The sequence below is a fragment of the Hylaeus volcanicus genome, chromosome 7 (genome assembly GCF_026283585.1).
Source record: "Hylaeus volcanicus isolate JK05 chromosome 7, UHH_iyHylVolc1.0_haploid, whole genome shotgun sequence".
Lineage (NCBI taxonomy): Eukaryota > Metazoa > Arthropoda > Insecta > Hymenoptera > Colletidae > Hylaeus > Hylaeus volcanicus.
Window position 1 is genome coordinate 21,538,752 of NC_071982.1, and position 22,723 is coordinate 21,561,474.

At 40.7% G+C, this 22,723-nt stretch overlaps 1 protein-coding gene across 6 annotated transcripts; it reads right to left on the reverse strand.

Annotated features, from left to right (window-relative positions):
* Positions 1 to 156: 156 nt before the first annotated feature.
* Positions 157 to 22,334, reverse strand: LOC128880146 (unconventional myosin-XVIIIa-like). 6 transcript variants are annotated; one of them, XM_054129890.1, is made up of 27 exons: positions 21,958 to 22,334; positions 20,910 to 21,250; positions 19,192 to 19,869; positions 18,416 to 18,883; positions 17,431 to 17,556; positions 17,020 to 17,208; positions 16,678 to 16,854; positions 16,390 to 16,590; positions 16,152 to 16,304; positions 15,318 to 15,901; positions 15,058 to 15,240; positions 14,457 to 14,719; positions 14,201 to 14,363; positions 13,924 to 14,098; positions 13,609 to 13,767; positions 13,229 to 13,444; positions 7,054 to 7,182; positions 6,455 to 6,598; positions 6,095 to 6,184; positions 3,561 to 3,920; positions 3,290 to 3,444; positions 2,525 to 2,648; positions 1,971 to 2,425; positions 1,567 to 1,879; positions 1,221 to 1,484; positions 777 to 1,114; positions 157 to 610 (listed from the first exon to the last, which is right to left on the reverse strand). In XM_054129890.1, exons 2-27 carry the CDS (start codon positions 21,042 to 21,044, stop codon positions 604 to 606), a joined length of 6,249 nt encoding a protein of 2,082 aa, XP_053985865.1. In that variant the 5' UTR covers positions 21,045 to 21,250; positions 21,958 to 22,334; the 3' UTR covers positions 157 to 603. The 6 variants fall into 6 exon arrangements, with proteins under 6 accessions (XP_053985865.1, XP_053985866.1, XP_053985867.1 ...); XM_054129891.1 differs by lacking the exons at positions 20,910 to 21,250; positions 21,958 to 22,334 and having other exon boundaries at positions 19,192 to 19,330; positions 19,444 to 19,461; XM_054129892.1 differs by lacking the exons at positions 18,416 to 18,883; positions 19,192 to 19,869; positions 20,910 to 21,250; positions 21,958 to 22,334 and adding an exon at positions 17,633 to 17,705.
* Positions 22,335 to 22,723: the final 389 nt, after the last annotated feature.

Sequence of the window (22,723 nt, forward strand, 5' to 3'; positions counted from 1 at the left end):
ACGATATTGACATTGACGTTGTCTGTAAATTATAATTAGCATTTGTAAACTTCGTCGTCGTTACCACAAGCAAAAGAGCTACAAGTAAATTCATCTAAGAAGTGTTGATAACTGCTCGTTGCTTCTGTCGGTGTCTTAGAATATTATTACTATTAATCGTTATTTGATTTTCAGCCTTCAATTTTGATTTGTTACTGTGAAAATAATACTTTGATATCGATGAACAGTCGTGACGACATTGACGATGAGAAACTAAGCCTGCCTATTCCGAATTAGCATGTTTGTTTATAGCATTCTTCGTGCTTGATTTACTGCGCACGCATGTTTTATCATTTCTTTAACTTAATACGTTCATTGTTCCCTCATCTATACGAATGTCAGGCCATCTCTCAGTTTTCGATTCGTGTACGAGTGAGGTGAGCAATGACGCAAAGATTATGGATTTCCAAGTCCCACGAGCGACACCAATCTCTGACTATTGGGGCAGTGAACGTGTCATTTGTTGACAAACAATGGCTTGTCAAGGAGATCCTCGGCTATGCGTACAGCAGTTGGTTCTTCGTTCCTGCTTTCATCGGACTGGAGATCCTACGTCGATTCCGATCAATCGCTGGGAACAAGCAAAAGTAAGACATGCATAAATAAAATGACACTTTAACAATAGTAATATAATTTAGTAAATTTTTTAAAATTGTGTCACACAACAATCAACAGTTTAACAGTTTCAGAAGCAAGTGTACTTATGTGTACAATGTTTGCATAACCTAGAATATTACCTATCGCTGTTTTCGGTCGTTGCTTCTTCGCTGCAATCCAAATCGAGTTCACCCTGAATAGCGCTTTGCAAGTCGTCGATTCTTTGAAGCGCCAATCGGAGGTCATCTCTGGCGATTTTGGTCTCCGCTTCTGCAGCCTCGAGAGACTTCTCCAATTCGCGGTGAGCTCGCGTAGCCTCTTGTTCACGCGCCACTGCAGAGTTCACTTCTTCTCTCGCTTCGCGCAACGACTTTTGCAATCTTCTTGCAGCGTCTTGGGCAGTCTGTTCCTTCGTTCTCAGCAATGCCGATTCAATTTGCAGCTTCTCAACGTTTTCTTTCAATCTTGCTATTTGAGTCTGTAACGAAATAGAGTGTACAGAATTCTAGACATACTCAACAGGGATATCGTAGGAAACAGAGATCTAGATAAGGAATAATTGAGACAAATACAGAGTAACTTACTTCCAAACGTGCTCTTGTCGTTTGTTCCAGTTCAAGTTTACTTTCAAGTTCTTTGGTGCGAAATTCCAATCGTCTCGTGACGAGGCTATTTGCCGTAGGATCTCCGAGTTGCTCCACGGACTCTAGTCGTTGAGTCAGTTCCAAAAGTTGATCTTTCAACGAGGACTTCTCCGTCTCCAGAGCGGTGATTTGTATTTGCGCCTCTTGTAACTGTCCCTGTTCCGTAGATACTTGTTGAACCGCTGCTCGATACTTCTTTAAAACCTGCCAGGACACATTAACAAAAGTTATGTAAGCTTCGCTATGTAATATCCAACATGTCTAAGTAATTGAATAAAATGTTTACTTCTGCGAGCTCTTCTTCGTTTTCTTCCAGTTGAGAGAGTAATTCGGTTCGCTCACGATTGGCTATACTAGCGCGCTCCTCCACCTCGGAACGTTGCCGTAGCGCTTCGTCGAGTGAGGCTTGTATCTCATTTAATTCCAACTCCAACGCCTGTTTCGCCTTTATCGCAACTGCTCTAGCACACTCAGCATCCTCCAACTGATTCTTCAATTGCCGTAACGCTGCCTTGCCCGTCGACTCTCCTTTAGATCTCTCGAGCATCGTTTGAGCATCTCTGAGGAGCGCTTTCGTCCTCTTTAGATCTCTCTTCAACCTGACCAATAGACAAACCATCCCATTTCACCAAGATACATATACAGGGTAAAGCATTCGCTATCGTACTCTCTTAATTCAAACCAACATACCTGTGCATGGTTTCAGCTTCTATAGCACGCTCAGTTCTATCCTGTTCTTCGATAGCCACCAAGCGACGTTCCAATTCGTGTTTCTCGCGAAGCAGAATTGTCCTCTCCTCGTGCTCGTTTTCCAACTGTGATTCTAGAGCTTTAACTTTCTTAAGCGCAGAGCCCCGTACGTCTTCTAATTCTTCGTCCCGCAACTGCATTTCTTTGCGCATTTCCTTACGCTGTTGCTCGATGCTCATTTCAAGTCTCAACTTCGCTTGCTCGAGAAGTTGTACTTGGCCAGCGAGATCGTCCAGTTCCTCTTCTTGATCTTTCACTCTTTTCTCCAATTCGTGCTTGGCTTTCTTTAAATGCGCTACTTCCTCTTCTGTCTTGCCGCCAAAAGTCAGCTCTTCGAGTTCTTGGCTCAACGTTCGCAATCTTTCTTCCTTCAACTCAATCTCTAGCCTCGCATCCTGCATTCGAAAATAACGAATACGAAAAAAAAAAAAACGTGTAGATAAAATGCGTGAATGTTCATTTCAATGAAGCATTAAATAAGGAAGTACACTTACACTCAGATTCTGCTCTATGGTGAACTTCTCTGCGATTGCAATCTCTTTTTCTCTAGCCACCCTCTCGCGTTGCGCTTTTTCTTGTCGAAGATCGTTCAGTAGATTCTGTGTTTCCGAATCAAACCTGGTTAAATAAATTTACAAGCTATAAAACTTATGATGTTTGAACGATTTACAACTAAGTGTATTATAACCACGAAAAATTGTTATTGTCTTTTAGAAACAATAATGTTCTAGTTTCGAGACAATCGTGGATATTTTTGGAGCCATTTCTGTCACCGAACGCTCGACTAAACCTTTACGTTGCAGAATGTTAGCGATGTTGGCAGCTTGGCAAATTGTCAGAAACATTTGTTGTCGATGGGTAAAATGAGAAATTCCTTTCAATAATATACGGAGGAAAATCGCTGACGACTTTAATAAACGATCATGTTCCCCTTACTTAAAAAATAAGGGAAAAAAAAAAAACTATCACTATGTTAAATCAAATTATGAAAAATAAAGTCAGAGAGTTTTGTGATCGATTCCAAATACACTCGGTTTATCACTAACAAACAGTATTACATTATAGTGCATGGTACACAAAGAAGACGATCAAACGTTAACCTCTTGGTTTACAATGTCGTGTTAGAGACGCGGTAAGTCGATCGGCCCAAACATCAACAAGACGTATCAGAGAATGTCTCGACGTTTGACCGATCCTGTTATCGTTTATAGCAAAAAGTATGTATAAGAAGTGCTATAAAAATGGTACAGGTCACGTACTTGCGTTGCTTTTTCTCTAAAAGATTGTTTCTGGTTGTTTGTTCTTCTAATAAAAGTCTTAGGTCGTGCATTTCTCCGTTCAGTTTTTGTACACGTCTCTTCCATTGTCCAACGACCTGACGTTGTTCTTCAACCTCCTCATAGGCATCGGCTAACTGAATCATGAACAACACGTCAAATTGAAACATTCTCACGTGGACAAGGTGCAAAATCATTTCTGTTCACCACATTACTTTAAACGAACAATATGTTTTATTTTCAACATAAATACCTTTTTCTCCAATTGTTTCTTAAGCCCGACTAGTTGTTCGAGGTCATCCTCATGCTGTTGGGTCATTTTTCGTTTAGTGAATTCAAGTTCCCTCACAGCATGCTCGTACCTCTGTTTATAAACCCCACCATCCTCGCCCTCCTCAACGTCGGACGCGACTCCGTTTAAATCGGCGGCTCTTGCGTACAGGAGCTCCATTTCCAAACGTTCGGTTGCCTGCTGAAGATTCTTATGAGCAACAGTCACATCTTGAAGTTCTCTCTCGAGCCGTAAACGTTCAGACGTCTCCGCGTTGATTCTCTCCGCTGCCAACGTCGAAGTCGAATGTTCTTCTGCAAAGTCGGCGGATATCTCGCTTAGCTGGAATTACAGACAAAAGAAAAACTATTTCAAATATTCGATTCACGTGCAATGTCGTACACAAGTAAATCGAATAGCTGATTGAACGCAATTGTGCTTTTTAGACGATTTTTCAATCGTCATAGTTATCTGCAACAGTTATTTCCTTTGCGTAGATATTTCCAATTATATGTATACTTAAAATGCAAACTGTTAAAGCAGCGATAGCATATCGAAAAAGTGCTTATTATAGAATAAGTTATCAGTCAATTCTAATACAAGAGCGCCATTTACGAAGTATAGTGAACGAGTGTAGCGAGTATCCTGGCCATGAAACTAGGTTGGTGCAAAAGTAATTTTGCTTTTTGTATCGTTCCAGTTTGTTACTTAATATCATATATAATAATATATTTTACTCCAAATTTGACAGCAAACAAAATCATTTTTGCACCAACCTAATATATACCTCCTGATCAACGCTATCGGACATAGTTCTGTCTTCTGAAGCGCGCGACAAGGAACCCCTGGAACAACTTTTCGCGACACTGTTGGATCTACTGTAATATTGGAACCCACGTATCATGATATTCGTAGCGCTTTGACTTCTACCCATGACATTTTTGTATCTGTTGTTCGTTGGTCGCATGGACTGCAAACTCAGGTCGTTATCCATGTCGTCCTTGTGTCCAAGGCTTCGCCATTCGTCCATTATGTGATCCGTTTTCTTCAAGAACTGAGAAATCTTTAAAGATAAGTCCGAAGAAGCAGTTGTCGGTTCCAGATGAGAAGCTGTGGGCCTGAAGTGTTGTCTGACTCTCTGTTTCTCGCAGCCCAAAACGAAATTCAGACTGGCATCGAAAACGACAGGAGCTTGTTCTTTGGACGCATCCTCCATTACATTCGGCGTGAGAGAATTTTCTATGGGGTACATTCTTCTAGGAGGAATAGAGAAATTTGATGAGAAATCCTGTCTCGTGTGGGGTTTTGCAGATACGATAGATAAGGACTGGGAGCGGTGAGAGAGACTTGACGATAGACTGCAGGGCGATGGACTTCTTATTAAGCTCGAGCCCATCGCGTATCCTCTGCTGGCTGGTCTCTTTATGATGCACGGCGGTAGCGGCGGTCTCTTCATTAAGTTAGCCGTCTCTATAGGTCTCGATGAGTAGTCGATCATCGCTTCACTGGAGTTACCGCCTTTATCATCTAGTGGGCTGCGCGATAACGACTCTTCGAAGCTCTGTAGCGTGTCGTTCGACGAGGAGGTCGTCGCGTTTGTGTACATTACTGGCACAGACGGCATTCTAGCATGTTTTCTCTCCCAAAGTAATCTAATTGTGACTATGTTACCCACTGATACAAACTCTGAGTTCCTTTTAACACGGTATAATCGACGGGATCATTTAGAAGGTTTTGTGGCGAATTCGTCTATCGTCGGCATTTCAAATGATTTTAATTGCGTAACATCAAACGGCAACGCCCGTATCGAGAGGGAGTCGCGGAGCAACTGTTTCTCCTTAGGTCATCCGATTAGGCGAGCCGGTTGCGTCTGTTAGAAAAGACGACGATCACCTCCGAGTTATTCTAAGTGAAACAGAGAACGAAGGAGACGGAAGAACGAATGAAGAGGAGTACGAGGGAGTACGAGATCTAGCTACAATTTTGGGCACGCGCCAAATGTTCTGCAATGTCCGGGAGAAAAATCTCGGTGAGCAGAAGACAAGAGAAAGAGAGAGGAAACGGGAAATCTAACTGAACGAAAAACAGAGAATCGATGGAACCATTTAAAAAGTTGGTAGGTGGTAAGCTGGTGAACGAGGCGAGATGAGAAGTAAGAAGTAACGTCAAGAAGAGAAGACCATTACTGTAACTTCTATTCGACTATCTATAGCAAGAAGACGTAAACAATTAATAATGTCGATAATGTTCGTATTAAAAGAATATATTATTAGATGTAATTAAAGTCAGATTAGTCAATGATTTATCGATTTGGTAATTCATTACCAATTTTAATTTTGTATAATTAGATATATTGGGTAACGAGTGTATGCAACAGCTTGTTCCTTGATTAGATATACATAGCGCCACAAAGATGCAGCACGCTTCCTCTACTATAGTTAATCTAGTTGCACGATATATGCATTGTTAGTAGTTACTTGGAAAGCATCGATCCAAGAAACAATTTTTTTTTATACCTTAGCTTCCAGTATGTCGTTGTCACGTTTTAGGTGATTGCGTTCCTGTTCCAGCCTTTCGACCTTGGCTCGGAGAATCTCCAGTTCTTCCTATTCATAAAAACATCTTATTAATCATCGATTACATCAATTGAAAAAATCACGTTAAATAATATTTTATTATGTAAAATGATTCTTGAAACAGGAACAATCAAATTTATATAGTTAAGTTTCACATGTTTATCGTACTGTCTAACTCAAATTTTTTTTTGATCATTTTTGTCTATTTTCTTTTCCAACTTAGTCAAATAATATTCAGCGTAACTTCTTTTCAGAAAAGTCGATGATCAACGAGTATTAAATCCCAATTTATATTCTCACCGTTTTTGCCTTCAATTGATCTTCGGTCCGATGAACGTTCAGTAAAGGTGCAACTTTTATATATAATCTCCACCATGCCCATTCTCTTACAGACATCCATTTTCTGATGTTCCTCTGTATGCATCTAACCGCAAGGTCTTGCAACTAAAACAATATAAATCGAAACATGAATTGTATTTGAATAAAGTAAGATAAAAAACAGTTGAGTTAAACGAAAGTAAAGTATAATTATTGTAGCACTCTTTAAGAGAGGAAATCGAGAATATAATATTATTCCATAGAGAAATTAAAAATAAAATAAACAGGCATGCCCTGGCAATGAATCAAAATATAAACGAATGTTGCTCTCGCAACCATGGAGTCTACTTTCTCCTTACAACAGTGATCCAATTCCTTAATACTATTCAGCAAATCAATTACCATGCATGAACATAATTTATATAACTATTACTTATATATCGATTAAATTATAGTATACTAATACGAGGTACATGTGTAAATAAAGAAAATATATGGGAATTTGTTGGAACGAGCGAAGATATCAGTGCTGTCTCGGAAGTGAAGGTGCACTTTTACAGACGGAAGATGTCGTGACATACTTTCAAAGTGTTGAGTTTACGACGTGCCAGATAACCCCTACATCTTGCTTGAAGAAGAATAATATGTCCAGTTAGCTTCTCATCTCTTTGAGCCTCGAATCGTTCTAGAGTCCCCGATCTGAAAAATATCTGAAAACAATAAGCATAGAATTAATTTTTTAGAAACGAATATCTAGGATAATTGGTACTAATATTCTCTATCGTATCGTAGTTATGAACCTTACGAGGATGCAGTCCAAGAAATAGATCTAACAAGTGGCCATCAACAAGTCTACAATAATATTTTAAGTTTACATTTAGTAAAGTTGATGTTTTCCCGAAAATTTTAATGTAACCGAATAAAACTGCTTATAAAATGAATTCTATTTGGATTAATTAAAGTCGTAGATATACAAAAATATACCATGGCAAGCGACGCAACCGCGATGGCTTGTATTGGTACTTAAATTGAGCATAAAGAAAAATAGTAAAAGAGAAAGTTGAATGCTGCCGTATGTGCCAACTGCCCATGACCTTCTTTTTAACGCAAATGCAACGGTGCACCTGTAAACCACGAATGCAGTTTCTAAAAAATAAAAATTTTAAAGAAATACGATTTTACGAATGTAATAAGATTCGGATGTAATTTCTGAACATTTTTTTGGATCTTTTGATCAAGAATTATGGTGGCCACTACCGGTACTCGAAGAATTTACTGTAATTTTCTTAGCTGTTCGTAGAAGTAATAGATTAAAACAGGCGAATGAAGTGGAAAGAAAGAGTGTACAGGAAGATGTTCTTTGTATGGAGTAATTAGATAATTAAAGATGGAAGTGTTATGTCAGGTCTGTTGTTCGTTTTCGTTAATATAGCTGAATAATTTTGTAATGGCAAGCTATTTTGAATACATTTTCGAAATGAATTAAATACAAACGATATAGATTTTAATTGAAAAATCTGAGATATTCTGAAATACGTCTCTCCTTCTCTTACATCTCAGACTTTTTTTTCTTCGAAATTTTGCATCTGATAATACAGGAGAAATCAGACAAAAACCTGTTTATGGTTAAATTGACTTAAATTTCGTCAGGATTACATCTAGGCCATGGTTACATCTACCATTAGAATGCGCAGTCCGTCTTAAATTTCATATCAAGTTTGGAACAGGTCTTTCATTAAAATGTTAGGTCAAGATTGAAATTTCATATCAGATCTGGATCAGATGAATGATTATCAAAGGCTAAAAAAAAAATCCTAATAAATACAGTCAGCTCGTACAACGTAAGCAGCCACTTTGTCGCCGATTATACCTCCCGTAATTAATTTTCGTGAGCACCTGCGTGCGTCCCACGTGCACGAAACTGTTATACGAAAACCGTTATCGTGTTCTAGGAGGCCTGTCGCAATTTTGTGCACCGCGAGAATCGGCTGTAATATTTGTGCAACTATCGAATCGTCCGCAGACTACCCTATCCTCTTAACTTATCGTTTCTTAAGAGACAGACCTGTCGTTCATTGTTATATGGACCGACAGCAACAAGTTTCGCATTTTCTCCTTTGCAACTGTCGATACTGCTCGCTCCACTCGAGGCTGACACGCTGCCGGTAACGGTAACCGTTTCCTTTTCTGGCTCCAGTCTATCCACGATCACAGAATTGAACGCGTCGTTAACGGCTAGTTTGTTCCGCTCGAAAAAACCATCTTCTTTATCCGATCGTTTGGCCTCGTTTTGAACGCTCTCCTTCCACTCGGCTTCGTTTTCGTTGCTCATGTGCCCGCTGTCCTCCGAGCAGTTCCCATCGGACACGTATCCGTTGTAACCGTTCATGCTCTTGATGTCCAAGTTCTTCTTCAAGCTCGTAACGGCTTCGTCCGTCGATTGGGACCTGGTCCAGCGATCCTTGCAGTTCGCCACCTTGGCGTTCTTGCAGTTGAAGAAGTTCACTAGGTTTTCGATCTCCTTGGCTACCTTGCCCGCAGAGTGCTTGCTCTTGGACGTTTGTCTGACGTCCTTCTCCCTTTGTCGATCGAGTCTGAACCTTTCCTCGGACTCGCTATTTTTCTTAGAATCTCGGAGAGTCTCTGATCTCTCCCAATTCTTCTTAAGCTCCTGAATTTGATTCGACGCTTCCTTACTCTTTCTCGAATCCTTTGCGACAATTGGAGCTTTGATCTCAGCCTGAACCGAATCGAGGTTCCTCCTTAAAGTATCCTGAATATCGCACGAGCTAATTTTACCGTTCCCCGGTGCAGCGTCCACGCAGTCGTTGGACACCGTTACAGGCTCCTCCTCGTCGTCCTCGGCGTCGTCGTCGTCGTCGTCGTCGTCGTCGTCGTCGTCGTCGTCGTCGTCGTCCAACTGCGCCATGAGCCGTGCGACTCGCTCCTCGAAATTGCTGCTCGACAGTCGGACGGTCTTTCGATGACCTTCCGCCGACGCAGAATCGAACGCCTCGATACAGTTCTCGTAGATACGTTCCTCCACCGATAGGTCAAGATCGACGTTGCCCAATGCCGACGTCCTAGCGGTCGCCTCTACCGCGCGATCTACCTGCGATAGATCGGCTAGAGATCGACCCACGCGAGCGTTTCGGTGCGCCAGAAGAGGGATCTTGCTTGGTCTCGACGACGTCAAGTTCTCCTTAACCGAGTTCTCGTTCTTCGAAAGAGTTTGGATGCTCCACAAACTGGCAGACCGGTTCATGGGTTTCCTGCGCGGAAAATCGCGTTTCGTTTCCCTCTTGGCTTCCGCGGAGAGACACGCGTTTGTCCTCGGCGACTCCGAGCCTAGGGAAACGTAGCCAAGGCTCGCGGAGTGGTCCAGACCGAGCTTTTTCCTTAAAGTTTCCGGCTTCTTCGGTGGCTTCGCTGGAGTGTACGAAAGTCTCTTCTTCAACAGACTTCTGTCGTCGAGGATCACGCAGGACGGCGACGAAGTAGCCTTCGAGAGCGGCTTCTTCGTCGTCGACGACTGTTTTACTGGCTCCGCGTGAGCCGGCGACGTCTTGCCCAAAGAGGAAGAGCGCGGCGGCTTTGCGTAACCGACGGAAATGCTCGCGCGACCATTGTAGTTGTCGTTCGAAGGCTTGGCAGGCTTCTTCGACGCGGCTGGAATTTTTCCGTTCCTGACGGATTTCGTCATGGGAGAGCCATTCTGCTCGGAGGAGTCTTGCTTCCTCGGCGTCGACAGGGGCATCTTCCACACGTTGGGACTGCTGCGGGCTTTGACTAGGCGTGAACCGCTATTGGACCACTTGGTCGCGTTCTCCAACATTTTGAGGTAGGACCAGCTTCTTAGGATCAACGATCAGGCTGAGAATTCGCTTACGGTGGATCTCTGTACGGAGATCAAACCGAAGGCATCGCTGTTTCCGCTTTAATTTCGTCTTGGCTTATTTATGGCAATTCCCGACACCTTATCCATCCACAATTTCATTATTCTCCTATAATTAGCAAAACACTTTTGTAAGGAAATTCATTGGAATTTTGTTTTCACGATTTCTTATCAAAATTAACCGTACAGTGCGGATCGTTTAATCTTTTTCTTTTCTTTTTAGTGAAATCATGGAATATCTTCGTCGTGCCGCTGCTATTTGTGTTCCTCGCCATGGGGCGGCCCGGTGGTACACGCCATCCGATAGACACGCGAGCATGAGCCACCGGTGGTACACGCCGCTCGATGTTGGGACTCAACCGCGAGCCACCGGTGGTACACGCCGACGTAAAATTACTCGAGTCTCGAAATTTTCCATGATTTTACTAAAACGAAAAAAACATTAAACGATCAACATACATATACAAAAAATGGTATACGACACTTGCATATAAAGTGATTTTACCGACTTCAACAAAATTTGCGCAAACTGAAACGTAAAAAAAAGAACGCACGAACTTTTGGTTCACCCTAATAATTATTCTCGTAGAATTACCGATGCACTCCAGTAATAAAATTCTTATCCTTGTGTCTCTAACGAATAATTACCAAAATCCACCCCTAATTAAACTATTCTCCCACAATTAGCAAAGCACTCCTGATGATAAAAAGTTCATTACAATATTTCTTCACGCGTACATCGGTTCTCGCTTCATCGTGAAAGCGACACACTTAAACTACATCAACATACGTTTCTTTCGTACAGTGGAAATCACTCGAGCGATTACGCCCTTCGAAACGTTACTTTTTCTTCTTCTTCTTCTTTTTTTTTTTTTTTTTAATTGCTTTCTTTTCTCTTCAAGACTATATCGAGATCCCGACACTTTGCTCGATCGACAGAGGTCCGTTTCCCGTCTTCTTCCTCGCACTGATTCGCACTGGCATTTTTCTTCGATCGCTTCTCTCGCCCTTATCACCGATCAACGATTATCTATCGTGCGTTTTCCGCTGCACACTTTTCGCGAGTTCTGTTGCGGACGTGTTTCTCGACGTCTTCTTCGACGACGAACGAGCCACGACTAAGTACCGTAAAAGCTACGTAAAAGTGGTCGTACGTTTTATGGTCACCAGAGAAAAGAAGAGGAAAAGAGGAAGAAAGGGGGCCCGGGAGGGAAACGTCAGGAGCACGAGGAAGGAGAAACAAAGTAGTGGGAGTTACGAACAGGAGGGAGGAAGTCATGTGCGTCGCGCGCGCGTGTGTATGCGTGAGCAGAGAAAGAAGAAAAAGTCGGCGACGAGGAAACGGAGAAAAGAGAGCAATTAATAATTACGTTATGAATAAAGAACATTCGCGAGTACATTCTGCTCGTTTAAGCGAGTTCTCGCCGCGAAATAAACATGTTTCGACGACACGATTCCAGCGAGCAATAATGCGCAAAGTTTAACGATCTTTGCTGTTTTTGCAAAACGAGTTTTACAGTTTTTTTTTAAATACATCTGAATTAATATTAAGTACATAATATTGCAGAAGCTACGATCGTTAAGAAAAAGGACTAGAATTTAAAATGCAACGTAATAAGTTTGATGTCAATGACTTGTTTTAACGCATACATAGTTACACATTAATAGGCTCACTCTATGTATAAAATTTAACTTGAAAACAAAGTTTTATTTTAGCGAAACACTGCTCAGAGCGTGATCCAAACGCCCTGCGCCGCGTACCTGCGAAAGCTCAATTTCCGAATAAAAATCCTTTTCCTCCTTATAGGTCAGAATGTAAAAAAAAAAATCCGAAAGAAAGAAAGAAATACATGTAAAGTGAAACACTTTCGACGTGATGGGGCCTCGGGGAACATCGAAGAAAAGACTGTCAAGAGTGCAACGATTTCTATGTAGGCCACGAGAAAGTCACAAACGCGTCTCACTCCTTTTGCGAGAGATATTCGCTTCTTTGTACTTTCACAATCAAACGTCTTACATTCCTGGAAGTGTTGTCGTTGTTCGCACCTGTTATCAATATTATCCACTGTCGCTTCAAGCAGTCTAGTTCAAACCTAGATTCATAGCCTATCGCGTCGACATGGCAGGAACTGTCTCCCTTTATTTAAGATCATAGTGGGTTGAGCCGAGTTTGTGTGCGTGCGTGTGTCTGTGCTCACGTGTTCTTGCTATGAAACAAATTTGGATAATTGTGGAAGATACTAATTATTTGTTGATATGTAAAATATCAATAATAATATAGATGTTACAACGTTTAGGAAGCAAGACATACTTTTATCTCAATTCTTCTTTTGTATCTGTGAAAGTATTAATTTGCATGAATACCCGCAGGCTAGCCGTTATAAATAACGAATATACGTATATTCAAATACACCTATACAGCAGCTGCGAAAACTTTCTAGTTACGGTGTGATTTTGTCATAATGTATAAACAGGAAGGGAGATTGGCAAAAGTTTCCCGCGATGGAATTAAACTGCAATAAACAAGGAGTGTAACAAATATTTGATATATACCGACTGTGCTTATTATTTCCGTTTTAGTTTATTCCATACGTTCTATACTGGATTAAAACCTAACAATTGGGATGGTCAAGGAAGGACATTATATTCTCAAATTTCTAATTCTTAAGAACTTCTTCGAGTACGGAATGTCAGAAATATTTCCTGAAAGTGTAATATACAAGGTCTGAACCTTCTGACTGGTCCAACAAAAATATTTTCATTACTCTTGGAACAGACCATGTATATCGCTAAGCACTGCAAATGAAGCAGCTTTTCCATCAAGAAATGATACAAAGTTGCGAAAATAAAATCTTACTTACCTGACTTTGACCAACTCTGTACGTAGCAGGATCTATGTCAACGGTCAACAGCATGTCCTCCACGGCACGTCGTTCGTCGGCTATGGGACTACTCGGTCGTGCGTTAAAGTCAGTTGATAATAAACCGAATCGTCTTCTGAACTCACCTAAAGCCATGTGCTTAGGAAATCCGACTTTATGCAGACGAACAGCGTCGATTATCTGACTTCCACGGATCTGTATCGAGAGAATATTCCTTTTATTACAAGCATTCCTAAATCTTCGATGTCTAAACTAGATCATCCTTTCGACGAATATTAATATACGATGGCAACGTTTCACAGCTACCTTTCTTAATAATTTAACACCAAATTTGTGAAATTAAGACGAAACATTTTTACCTGTGAACGCAAAAGAGGTACATTGATGACGTTGTCTTCGCTTTGATTTGATTTTACAGATAACAAACTCTTATTATCGGTACACCCGGAATTGTGTTGCGGCAATATACAATGGATGAATTTGACTCGAGTCCTCCGCAAAGTTTCGACAAGCCCGTCCTGCAAACATTAGATGCTACAAATGCATATTAACTGTTTACTTGATTTTTATTTCTATCCATCCTTATAAAAGAGTGACAGATTATTCCACTGTTATTAGAATCACTCTGTACATCGCGTACTCATATTCGATATCGCTAGAACTCGTATACTTACTACAGTAAATTTCACTTGCAAACAGACGTTTTTTCTTTTCACAGCCGTAAACGTTCGTCGAATACTCGAAGCTCTTCTTAAAGATTGAGAACCTTCCAAGCCAGACATCGAGCTACATAAAGTTCCAGATACTCCAGCCCCGCGGGCGCTTATAAACAACTTCCTTACATCTTCTCTGGAATCATAATAAGATATTGGGAGTTGTGAAAATACTCGTTGGTTATTGAATTTATCATGTATGCAATTCAAGGAATATAATTTATATGACGTAATGTACCTTATGCTTTCTTGGAGGATCGTAATAGCACTTTTTGTGACAGGGTGCTCTCGCGTAGCTTTAAGCCATCCCGTTGCCGTGTAGAGTACAGGATTGGTACCCAACAAATGTTGTAAAATAAATTGGTTGTTACCAGGCGCCTTTCTTAAGAGCATTTGATAATCTAATCAAAAAGAAACAGAAACGATAGTAGTATACTTTTATCTGTAATATATCTAAACCTAGTTCTATTCGTACCAAGAAATATTATTCGTACCTCGATCACCGTAATGTGAAAACAGTCGATCGAGAAATGTCTCATCGCTACCTCCTGGACATACTGTTTCTTCGTCCAACAACCATAAAAGACCCTTTCGCTCGATTTGCCTACTTCCAGTGAGGTCATTTTGACTAGTTCGCAACATCGTGGCACCTTGTGAACTCCCACGATCTAACAGCGAAATCAAAGCTTGAGGCGATCCAATACCAAGTTCGTCACAGTCGTCTTCATAATCTACATCGATTCCTTCTTGGACGTACCTAAGGTTAGAGTAAACCAATGATATCAATTCACTACCTTATCAAATTGTTACAAATATTACGAACACAACACATAAGAAGCTTGTTTATACTAAAAAAGGCTTAAAAGTATGTGTATGTACATAAAAGTTTTGTGTTGTCTCATTATAATAATATTAGTGTTTCTCAAGAGAACAATTGAATCGAATTAAATTTAGATGAAAAGCTTTCACTACCGAGTTTCAATGAGGGTCTAAATAAATCGTTTATAATCGTGTAGCGCAGTGAAGTGGCGTGTTATGACAACATAAAATGTATCAGTACCGTATTAATGCATTCCATTTGATTAAAATAAGCACCTGTCTTTCGGCGCCACTAGTGTTGTATGATGAAAGAGTAGTTGCAAGCGTTCGTGTAAATAATTATGGCAAAGGTCTTCGAAGCATGCTCCGGTTTGTCTTCCACATGTGGCAGGATTCTGAAAACCTGGTGAATCGCAGAGCAACAAAGTTGCTACCGTGTGCACAGAGGATGATATGGATCTGTAAATACAAAACAAACGATAATACTATCACTATTCATGGTTGATCCATCATCTTGTAAATAAAAATTGACGTACCTGTTGATAAGAGCCGCGATGCAATGGAATGCTTCGGAGTAAAGTCCGATGAGGAGGGCTTCGAGGGCGTCAAGACCTGCGAAGTCTTTACTTTGCTCTGTAGGACTTGGCGTTCGAAGAGCAGGTCTTGGAGTATTCGGTGTACCAGCACCTCCTCCATTAGAGGAAAAGACTATTCTACTCAGTTCCTCGACAGTAGTACCCAACAACGTGGCAGCTTTCTCCGCGCATTCCACTCTGCCAAACTGCCAACGACTTTGCGAGCTAGTACCAATTTTAACAGCACCCGCGCAACTTAGATGATATATACTAGTGAGCACCAGCCAAATAACCTTCTCGTCTGTCTCAGAAATGCCGAGGATTCTGAACGCGGCCACGATCCGATTGAACTCAACCATGGCTCGTTGTTTATCCTCGTGCTTCTGAAGGGGTGTAATGAACGGATTATTTTCCGCGACTAAATTGGTAAGATGCAATTCCTTTCTCAAGACACCTTCAGCACCTGCTAGCAAACGATAAATTGCGTGGAAAGTTGGATCACCGTTTGTTCCTTTGCCTATCCTCGACTTCTCCAAAAGTAGTACCTTGCGAATGAGAGATACAAAATTAGATCAACGTCTGAAAAGATTTAAATAGTGTAAGTTACTTTCTAGCAGTTACTTTGCTTGCGAATTATCGTTTTCGTCGTTTGGAATCTACGCTTACTAGTAGTAACGAATGCTGTAGATGTTTGTAGATAATTTAAATTGTTTAATTTTTGTGACAAAATCATAGTATTATAGTCTAATGTTAAATATACAAAGATTATATTAGAATGCTCATTTCATATATTACCTGTAAAGAGGCTGAAGCTATTTGCCCTGATTGGTCAAAGTCCAAGCTAAAAAGTTGTGTGAAACGCGTTGCGTTCGAGTTCATGTGTGTTCTACAATTTCCAAAAGCTTCCAGGACTGTGAAGACGGCGTTGAGCTTTTCAATAGTCAAGATCTATAAAGGTACAGTAATTAGTGTACATTATTAGAATTGCGAGCCATGGTCGGTAATGCATTCAAGTACTAACATTTTTATTTACCTTATTAACTGTACCCGCAGCCAATACAAGGTAATGAAGTACGTGTTTAAAATTTGTAGTTTTGCCTGACCCACTACGACCAAGAAAAACTAAAGAATGGTCCCTTCGAGTTGCCAACATTCCTTTATAGGCTGTTTGCGCCATTGCGTAAATATGCGGTGGCATATCTTCAGTCTTATATCCCCTGAACATGAGGGCCACCTTAATAAAATAAATCCAAATAATTCATATAACGTGTAATTACTTATAAAATGTTTTACTATGCTTTGTATAAGTTCAATCACTTACCTTTTCTGAGTAAATTGCCAATGGTACCACTGGATTGATAATAATCATACTATCTCCTGCGTAAGTGTGAATTAAATTACTAGCGTAACGTTGTCTCAATGTGTGAAGAACGGAGGATTCATTCAAAAACCGTAAACGTGTGAGATCTTCAACTTTGTCGAACTGTGGCGGATTGGCCTGCGAAGGAAACAAATGATCAACAATAACTATCTAGTCAAGTATATTTCCTACAAAGTTTTATATCATATCACATTTGTGTATATCAACTTAATTCAAAGATATTAATACGAAGTAGCAGAATAGTTTCTAACTAGGATTTATTAATATTTAATACAATTATACCTTTTCGATGTCTTCTTCGTCGACGAGAAGTTCCTCACCAGAAGCGATCAAACGAATTTTCAGCTTTCCTGTATCTGGATCTGCTGAATTATACTTTGTCGCAAGAGTAAACCCACCTCGATGCAGTAACCAAATTGTTTCATAATTTAGCCATTCTTGCTCTTGTGCTAGATGCTCTTCCGATCGTGCCTAACAGAAATAATGTTCTCGATAATATTGGTAACCACTCTATGCAAGTCCAAGATATCTTTTGAAATCTCTTGCATGAAACCTTAAGTAATCTCGTTGTTATTAATAATTTCTCTGATTATTCATATGAAACAATGACATCACGAAGTGATAAAATTAAGTAGAATACAAAAAAAAACTTGTTATTGTAATTAGGAATAAAGTAGCTCACAGCATATTTACCACATTATCGTGAAACCGCAAATTTCCACGGTGACAAAGCGTACTGCTATTGGTGACTGCAAGCTCAGCTTGTCCATCGGTAGCACTTCGCCTTGATAATTCTGAAAGTTCTGCCACTGGCTGCACCTGCAAATCAAAACATTTCTTTCAAAAATCAAGTTCTTAAGATTTCTTAAACCAGTTTAGCTCATTTCAAACATACCATGCGTTGTATGATTTTAATAGAAAATCCAAACAATTTTCATCATTGCAGCTGAGCAATTTTCCCATTTTGTCAAGATCCGGTCTGCCAGGCTCTGCATTTAAGCAAGAACAATCATACGACACGCAGATACTAACGCAATAATAAATGTTTTAATTTCAAACTTTTCTATAAAACCATATAACGCATAGCAGAGTCGTATTTGTCTCATTGTTCTTCGCCTGTACAAATAAACAACACTAATAGTCACCCCAAAAAATGATATAATAGAAGTATACAGACATTGGGACCAGGCATCGTTTCCTATAGCTACGGTATTGAGCGTTCAGGTTCCGCGCATGCACAAAGGTATCTATACAATTAGCGCCCTTTGGAGCCTCTAGTCGCTCCATTTGAACGATACGCAAGAATTGTTCAGATAAAATATGTTTCAGTAATAATAAAAAATTAAAATAAAAATATGTTCAGTTTCGGAAGAGCAATATTATTATCTGGACGAAAATGATCTCAAGGTCATATTTTCCGGAATTTCAAGATCATCAATGTTTTTTTAAACGGAATGTGATATTTTCATTATTATAGTATTGTAGCTGATCAAAAGAAATTCAAACATGTTTAATATGTTGACCTTCAGATGTAATACTTCGTATTATATTATACAGGGTGAGCCATTTAAAATAGGCCACCTGAATAATTCGCTTACTTTTAGCGATAGAAAAAAAAAGTGTCTCACTCTGTATTATCCTGAAATCAATATATACTACACATTCTTGTAAAACTTACTCGTACAGTGACACTAGTGCCAGATCGTTTGATGAAGTCTATGATTTCCTCGCGCGATTTATCGTCCACGTCGATCCCATTAACCTCGATCAATCTATCGCCAGGCAACAAGCCAGTGTCATTGTTGTTTTGTACCAAGGAACCAGGTTCTGCAAAAATCACCGATTTCATTTGCGCAACGCCGCCCGTGGATCGTTTGACGATCACGACTCGACGCAAGGAAAATCCAAAATCGTTTCGAGGCGGTGGTTGTCTATGAATCGTCAATTCCCTGGGCTCAGGAAGTTCGATGGGAACAATTTCGGGGAGTTGTAATTCGACACCCTGTTCCTCGAACGACGCTGACGATCGCCATCTTGAGAAACCTTGGGATTCCCCTACTGGCGACAAGCTGAAGGGTGGAGTCGCAAAACTCGAATTCGTCGTATCGGTCAAAGAGTCTGCCGAGGGACTCGCGCTAGTTACTACCTGAAACGAGAAACAATTACAATTAAACATTTGCGAACGGCTCGAGAAGTAACCAATGTAAATGCTTACACTAATGCGCATTGCTCACAAACCCATTTCTTTTTTCTTTTTCAGTTATCGCATCGCATGTTCTTTTCGCCGCGTTTTGTTTTATCGCTAATAAATACCTTCTCTAATCTACTGCATTGTGTACATTATTACCTAGCGCCTGCTAAATCCTAACACGAAGCACAACGAATGTGCAACATGAAAATTTGTTTTCCTCGAATAAGAAGAGAGAAGAAAATCCAGCAGGAAGATCGACGAACCTGCAGAAGTTTCGTATCACCCTGATGATGTACAGTATGATAATGATGATGGTACTGTTGCTGTTGCTGCTGATTCTGTTGAACAGATCGTTGAGGTGAGATTTGCCACAAACTCGGACCAGTCTGCATCTCTTGTCCTCTGCAAGATTCTTCTATATTTACAGCGTTCCCAAATCCCGACAAATGCGTGGGTACATTCTGATAAGCTATCATCTCGTTTTGCAAAGTGTTTCTCACTAATAAATTACTAGCCTCTTGGTAGTTAACTTCGTCACCGTTCGACAATGCGCTCTCCTCGGAGGTGTTCGCCATACCACTGATGTTCAAACGTGATCCTTTCAGAATCCCACGTTTGGGAGGTTTCGGTGGTAACGGTGGCAAGTTCTTTCCCGTGCAGTCGGTAACGTCCGTCAACGTTACCGTGGAGGTTGTGCTAGCGATGGTCAAAGAAGTCAGGGATATCTCCGAGGAGTCGCTCTGCGTCAAACCATCGTGCGTCTTGTTCGACAAATTGTTCCCACCGCGCAAACTCTCGCCAGAATTTGCTGAATTCTGCGAGTTTTCCAACAGATCGCGGTCCAAGTAGGCGAAAAATGAGGCACTGTAGTCTGCGGTGATGCCACTTGGCAGTTTCTGCTTCTCCTTTCTACGCCCAGGAATCTTCAATGACCTTCGAACCTGTAATCACAAGAAATAATGTGAAATTATTATAAAAGAATGGCATTTCGAGGAAAATTTTGAATAAAACAAGATTAATGGTGAATTAGAAATTGTAATAAGTATCTAAAAAGCCCATACGTAAATAATATGTACTACGTATAGAAATGTTTATATATATATAATAATAATTAAAAAAAAAAAAAAAAAAAAAAAAATGTGAGATCTATGCTATTGTTGAAATCAGAATGTCATTTGTAGTAAAAACGCGCCAACACTGCGATCAATTGAAATGTCATTAATCGGTAGACATTTGTGACATCTAACCAACAAAATTGACGCTAGTCCGTTACGTCTTTCAGTTTCAATATACTCCAAAGATAAATAAACTTTATAGCTCACAATGTTTTCTTTCCATCGATAAATTACAGTTTTTCGCATGGTAAAAGAAATAAAAATAAACGCACGTTTCAAACTGCAGCCGGTAATCTTAAGCAGTACCAATATTATAAACAAACGCTCACGTCGATTCGAGTTACCACTAGTTACCGCGGTTTAACGCGGTCTCTACTTACCAACTGTGAAAATGTTACGGTGTCGTCAAGTTTTACTGTATAAAAATTTATTTACAAAAATTAATTTATTTATGAAGTGTCTTTAAATAATTTATATTATTCATTTCAAATATAAAAAAAAAAAGATATACTTTTATTTGAAACTGAATTCAAGACATTGTCAATGCCAACAGCTTTTTACATAAAAGTTCCTGCAAAAGCCACTAGCAAGCTCTACATGTTAGACCTATTTTCCAAAGCTATTAGGTGTTGTACAATGACTCAATGTCATTGAGTACACCTGCATTTCGTAAATTAAAAATTAATTGCAACGTGGTGTTTATTTAAAGATCAAACCAAAGAATATATCGAATCAATCCTATCGAATAATCGAATAAGTTTAAAGAAAATTGGAGTTGGACGATTCGTGTATTTGAAACGACAGTAGTTAACATGTGCGGCGAGGTTGCATCGATTGACGAAGGAAAAAGGAAGTAGAATACGTACTTCGTCCAAACGTAGCAATTCTTCGGCGGACATGCTACTGCGGTCTCGTTTCTTCACATCTTTTCGCTCCTTCTTCTCGCGCTTCCTCTTCTCCTTGTCGTCCTTTTCCGTGGCTTTCTTCATAAAGTTAAACATTTTCTCATTCGCGGTAAAAATCTTGATTCGAACGTGAGAAAGAGATAACGCGCGATATCTCCCCCCTCGGGTGGTCTCGCGGCCACTCGCACCTAGACACGGTACACACCTCGGGCTCACAAGCGTATTTCACTCGAACCCACACGCATGATACGGCACTGTCCATCGAACCGATTATGGAGATAACATTGCGTTCCGTCTCGGCGCTAAACAACCGACAACACCATTTTCTACCTAATGTTATTATAGCAGGGGGGGGGGGCAGGAAAGGGAGTGGAGCGTGCGGTCGCGCTGAATCACCGTGAATCGCTACAGAAAACTGTACGATAAACCAATCCAGAGTAAACAACGATACGCCGCCTTCGATATTCCGTTATCCCATGAGTACGTTTAGATATTTCCTATCGGTACGAGCTACGCGTAGCAAATATCGAACGGTTATTAAATTTTCCGTCGATCATAGCCGTGCAAGGGCGTGAACCTACAGAGGGAAACGTTTCTTTTTTCTTGTATGACCAGGTATTTTTCAGCGTTTGATCCCCGTGTGCGAAATTACTCCTCCAGCCATTGCTGGTTACCTTTTATACTTGTCACTGAACTAAGAATATTGCAAGAGGGCCAGTAAGACGTGTCGCGAACAAGTCAAAACATTTCGACAACGATACGTTCCTACTATCTCTAATTTCGTTTATTTCGTTTCACCTGGAAACGGCATTGTTCATTGCGAACAGAGAATCAAAAGTTCTGGTCTCGGGAGACTTGGGTCGAACGGTGTCGAGTCGGTATGCCACTAGAAGGGAAAAAGGAAAGAAACACGCGCGGCTAGAACAATGAGCAACGAGACACGAGGAGCGGAGTAGGAAAGTAAAGAGAAAAAGAGGGAGCGAAAGGGCACCGGGAATCTACAACCTACATGTCACTTTTTCGGCTGCACCTTCTACCTATAACCGCCCCGAGTTTCGAGCGATCGAGTTCTGCTTGTAAACAAATCTCGCGAAATCTCGAGGACGATCCGTGCACGTCGCGACAGCGTAGTCATGTATTCACATCGGAATCGAGCGATCGGTAAAAACGGTCGGACGGAGTACGATCACAGTTTTCGATGTACGAGCACACTGACAGCCAACACAGCACGAACACACGTCACAATATCGTCGTTCGACGGAACGAAGACGCGTGCGATTCTCGGAGGACAGCACACTGATTTTAAACGGCAGTGCCACGGTTCGCTTGCCAAGTAATCGTACACGAGTCTTCGAAGGCATATAGCTTGGCCCATTAAATCGTATCCCTTATCGGAAAGGTACAATCAATAATAGATGAAAGTTCAACGTCGCACTCGTGTGACACTGTGTGACACCCATACCTGTCATGGCAGTCTCGTCCAGGGGTAGGCATCTCACGGGGTTTTGCCGTGGACCTCCTACAACGCCGCAGACGACGCGACCTGGAACTAAACGCAACTGGAGGGGACAGGGACAGCTATGGAGGGAAATTTAATCTTTCGAGATAGTCACGTTCGAAAGTATAATTGGAAACTTTTGTAAAATACAGTTTTACTACACATCCATAATAAATCGATACGTATACGTACACATACATTCGTAATACTCGGGAAATGATTCTGACAACATATTGCCGCGCAATTTCCCAACGTTCGCTTTAAAATTTTCATGAAT

Coding starts and splice junctions, on each gene's coding strand:
- LOC128880146 (XM_054129890.1), bottom strand. CDS start 21,044: ATGTTTAACTTTATGAAGAAAGCCACGGAAAAGGACGACAAGGAGAAG. Junction 15,902..16,151: donor TAGCTTCAGCCTCTTTACAG/GTAATATATGAA, acceptor CTCATTCGCAAG/GTACTACTTTTGGAGAAGTC. Junction 14,364..14,456: donor TTCACATTACGGTGATCGAG/GTACGAATAATA, acceptor CTTTTTGATTAG/ATTATCAAATGCTCTTAAGA.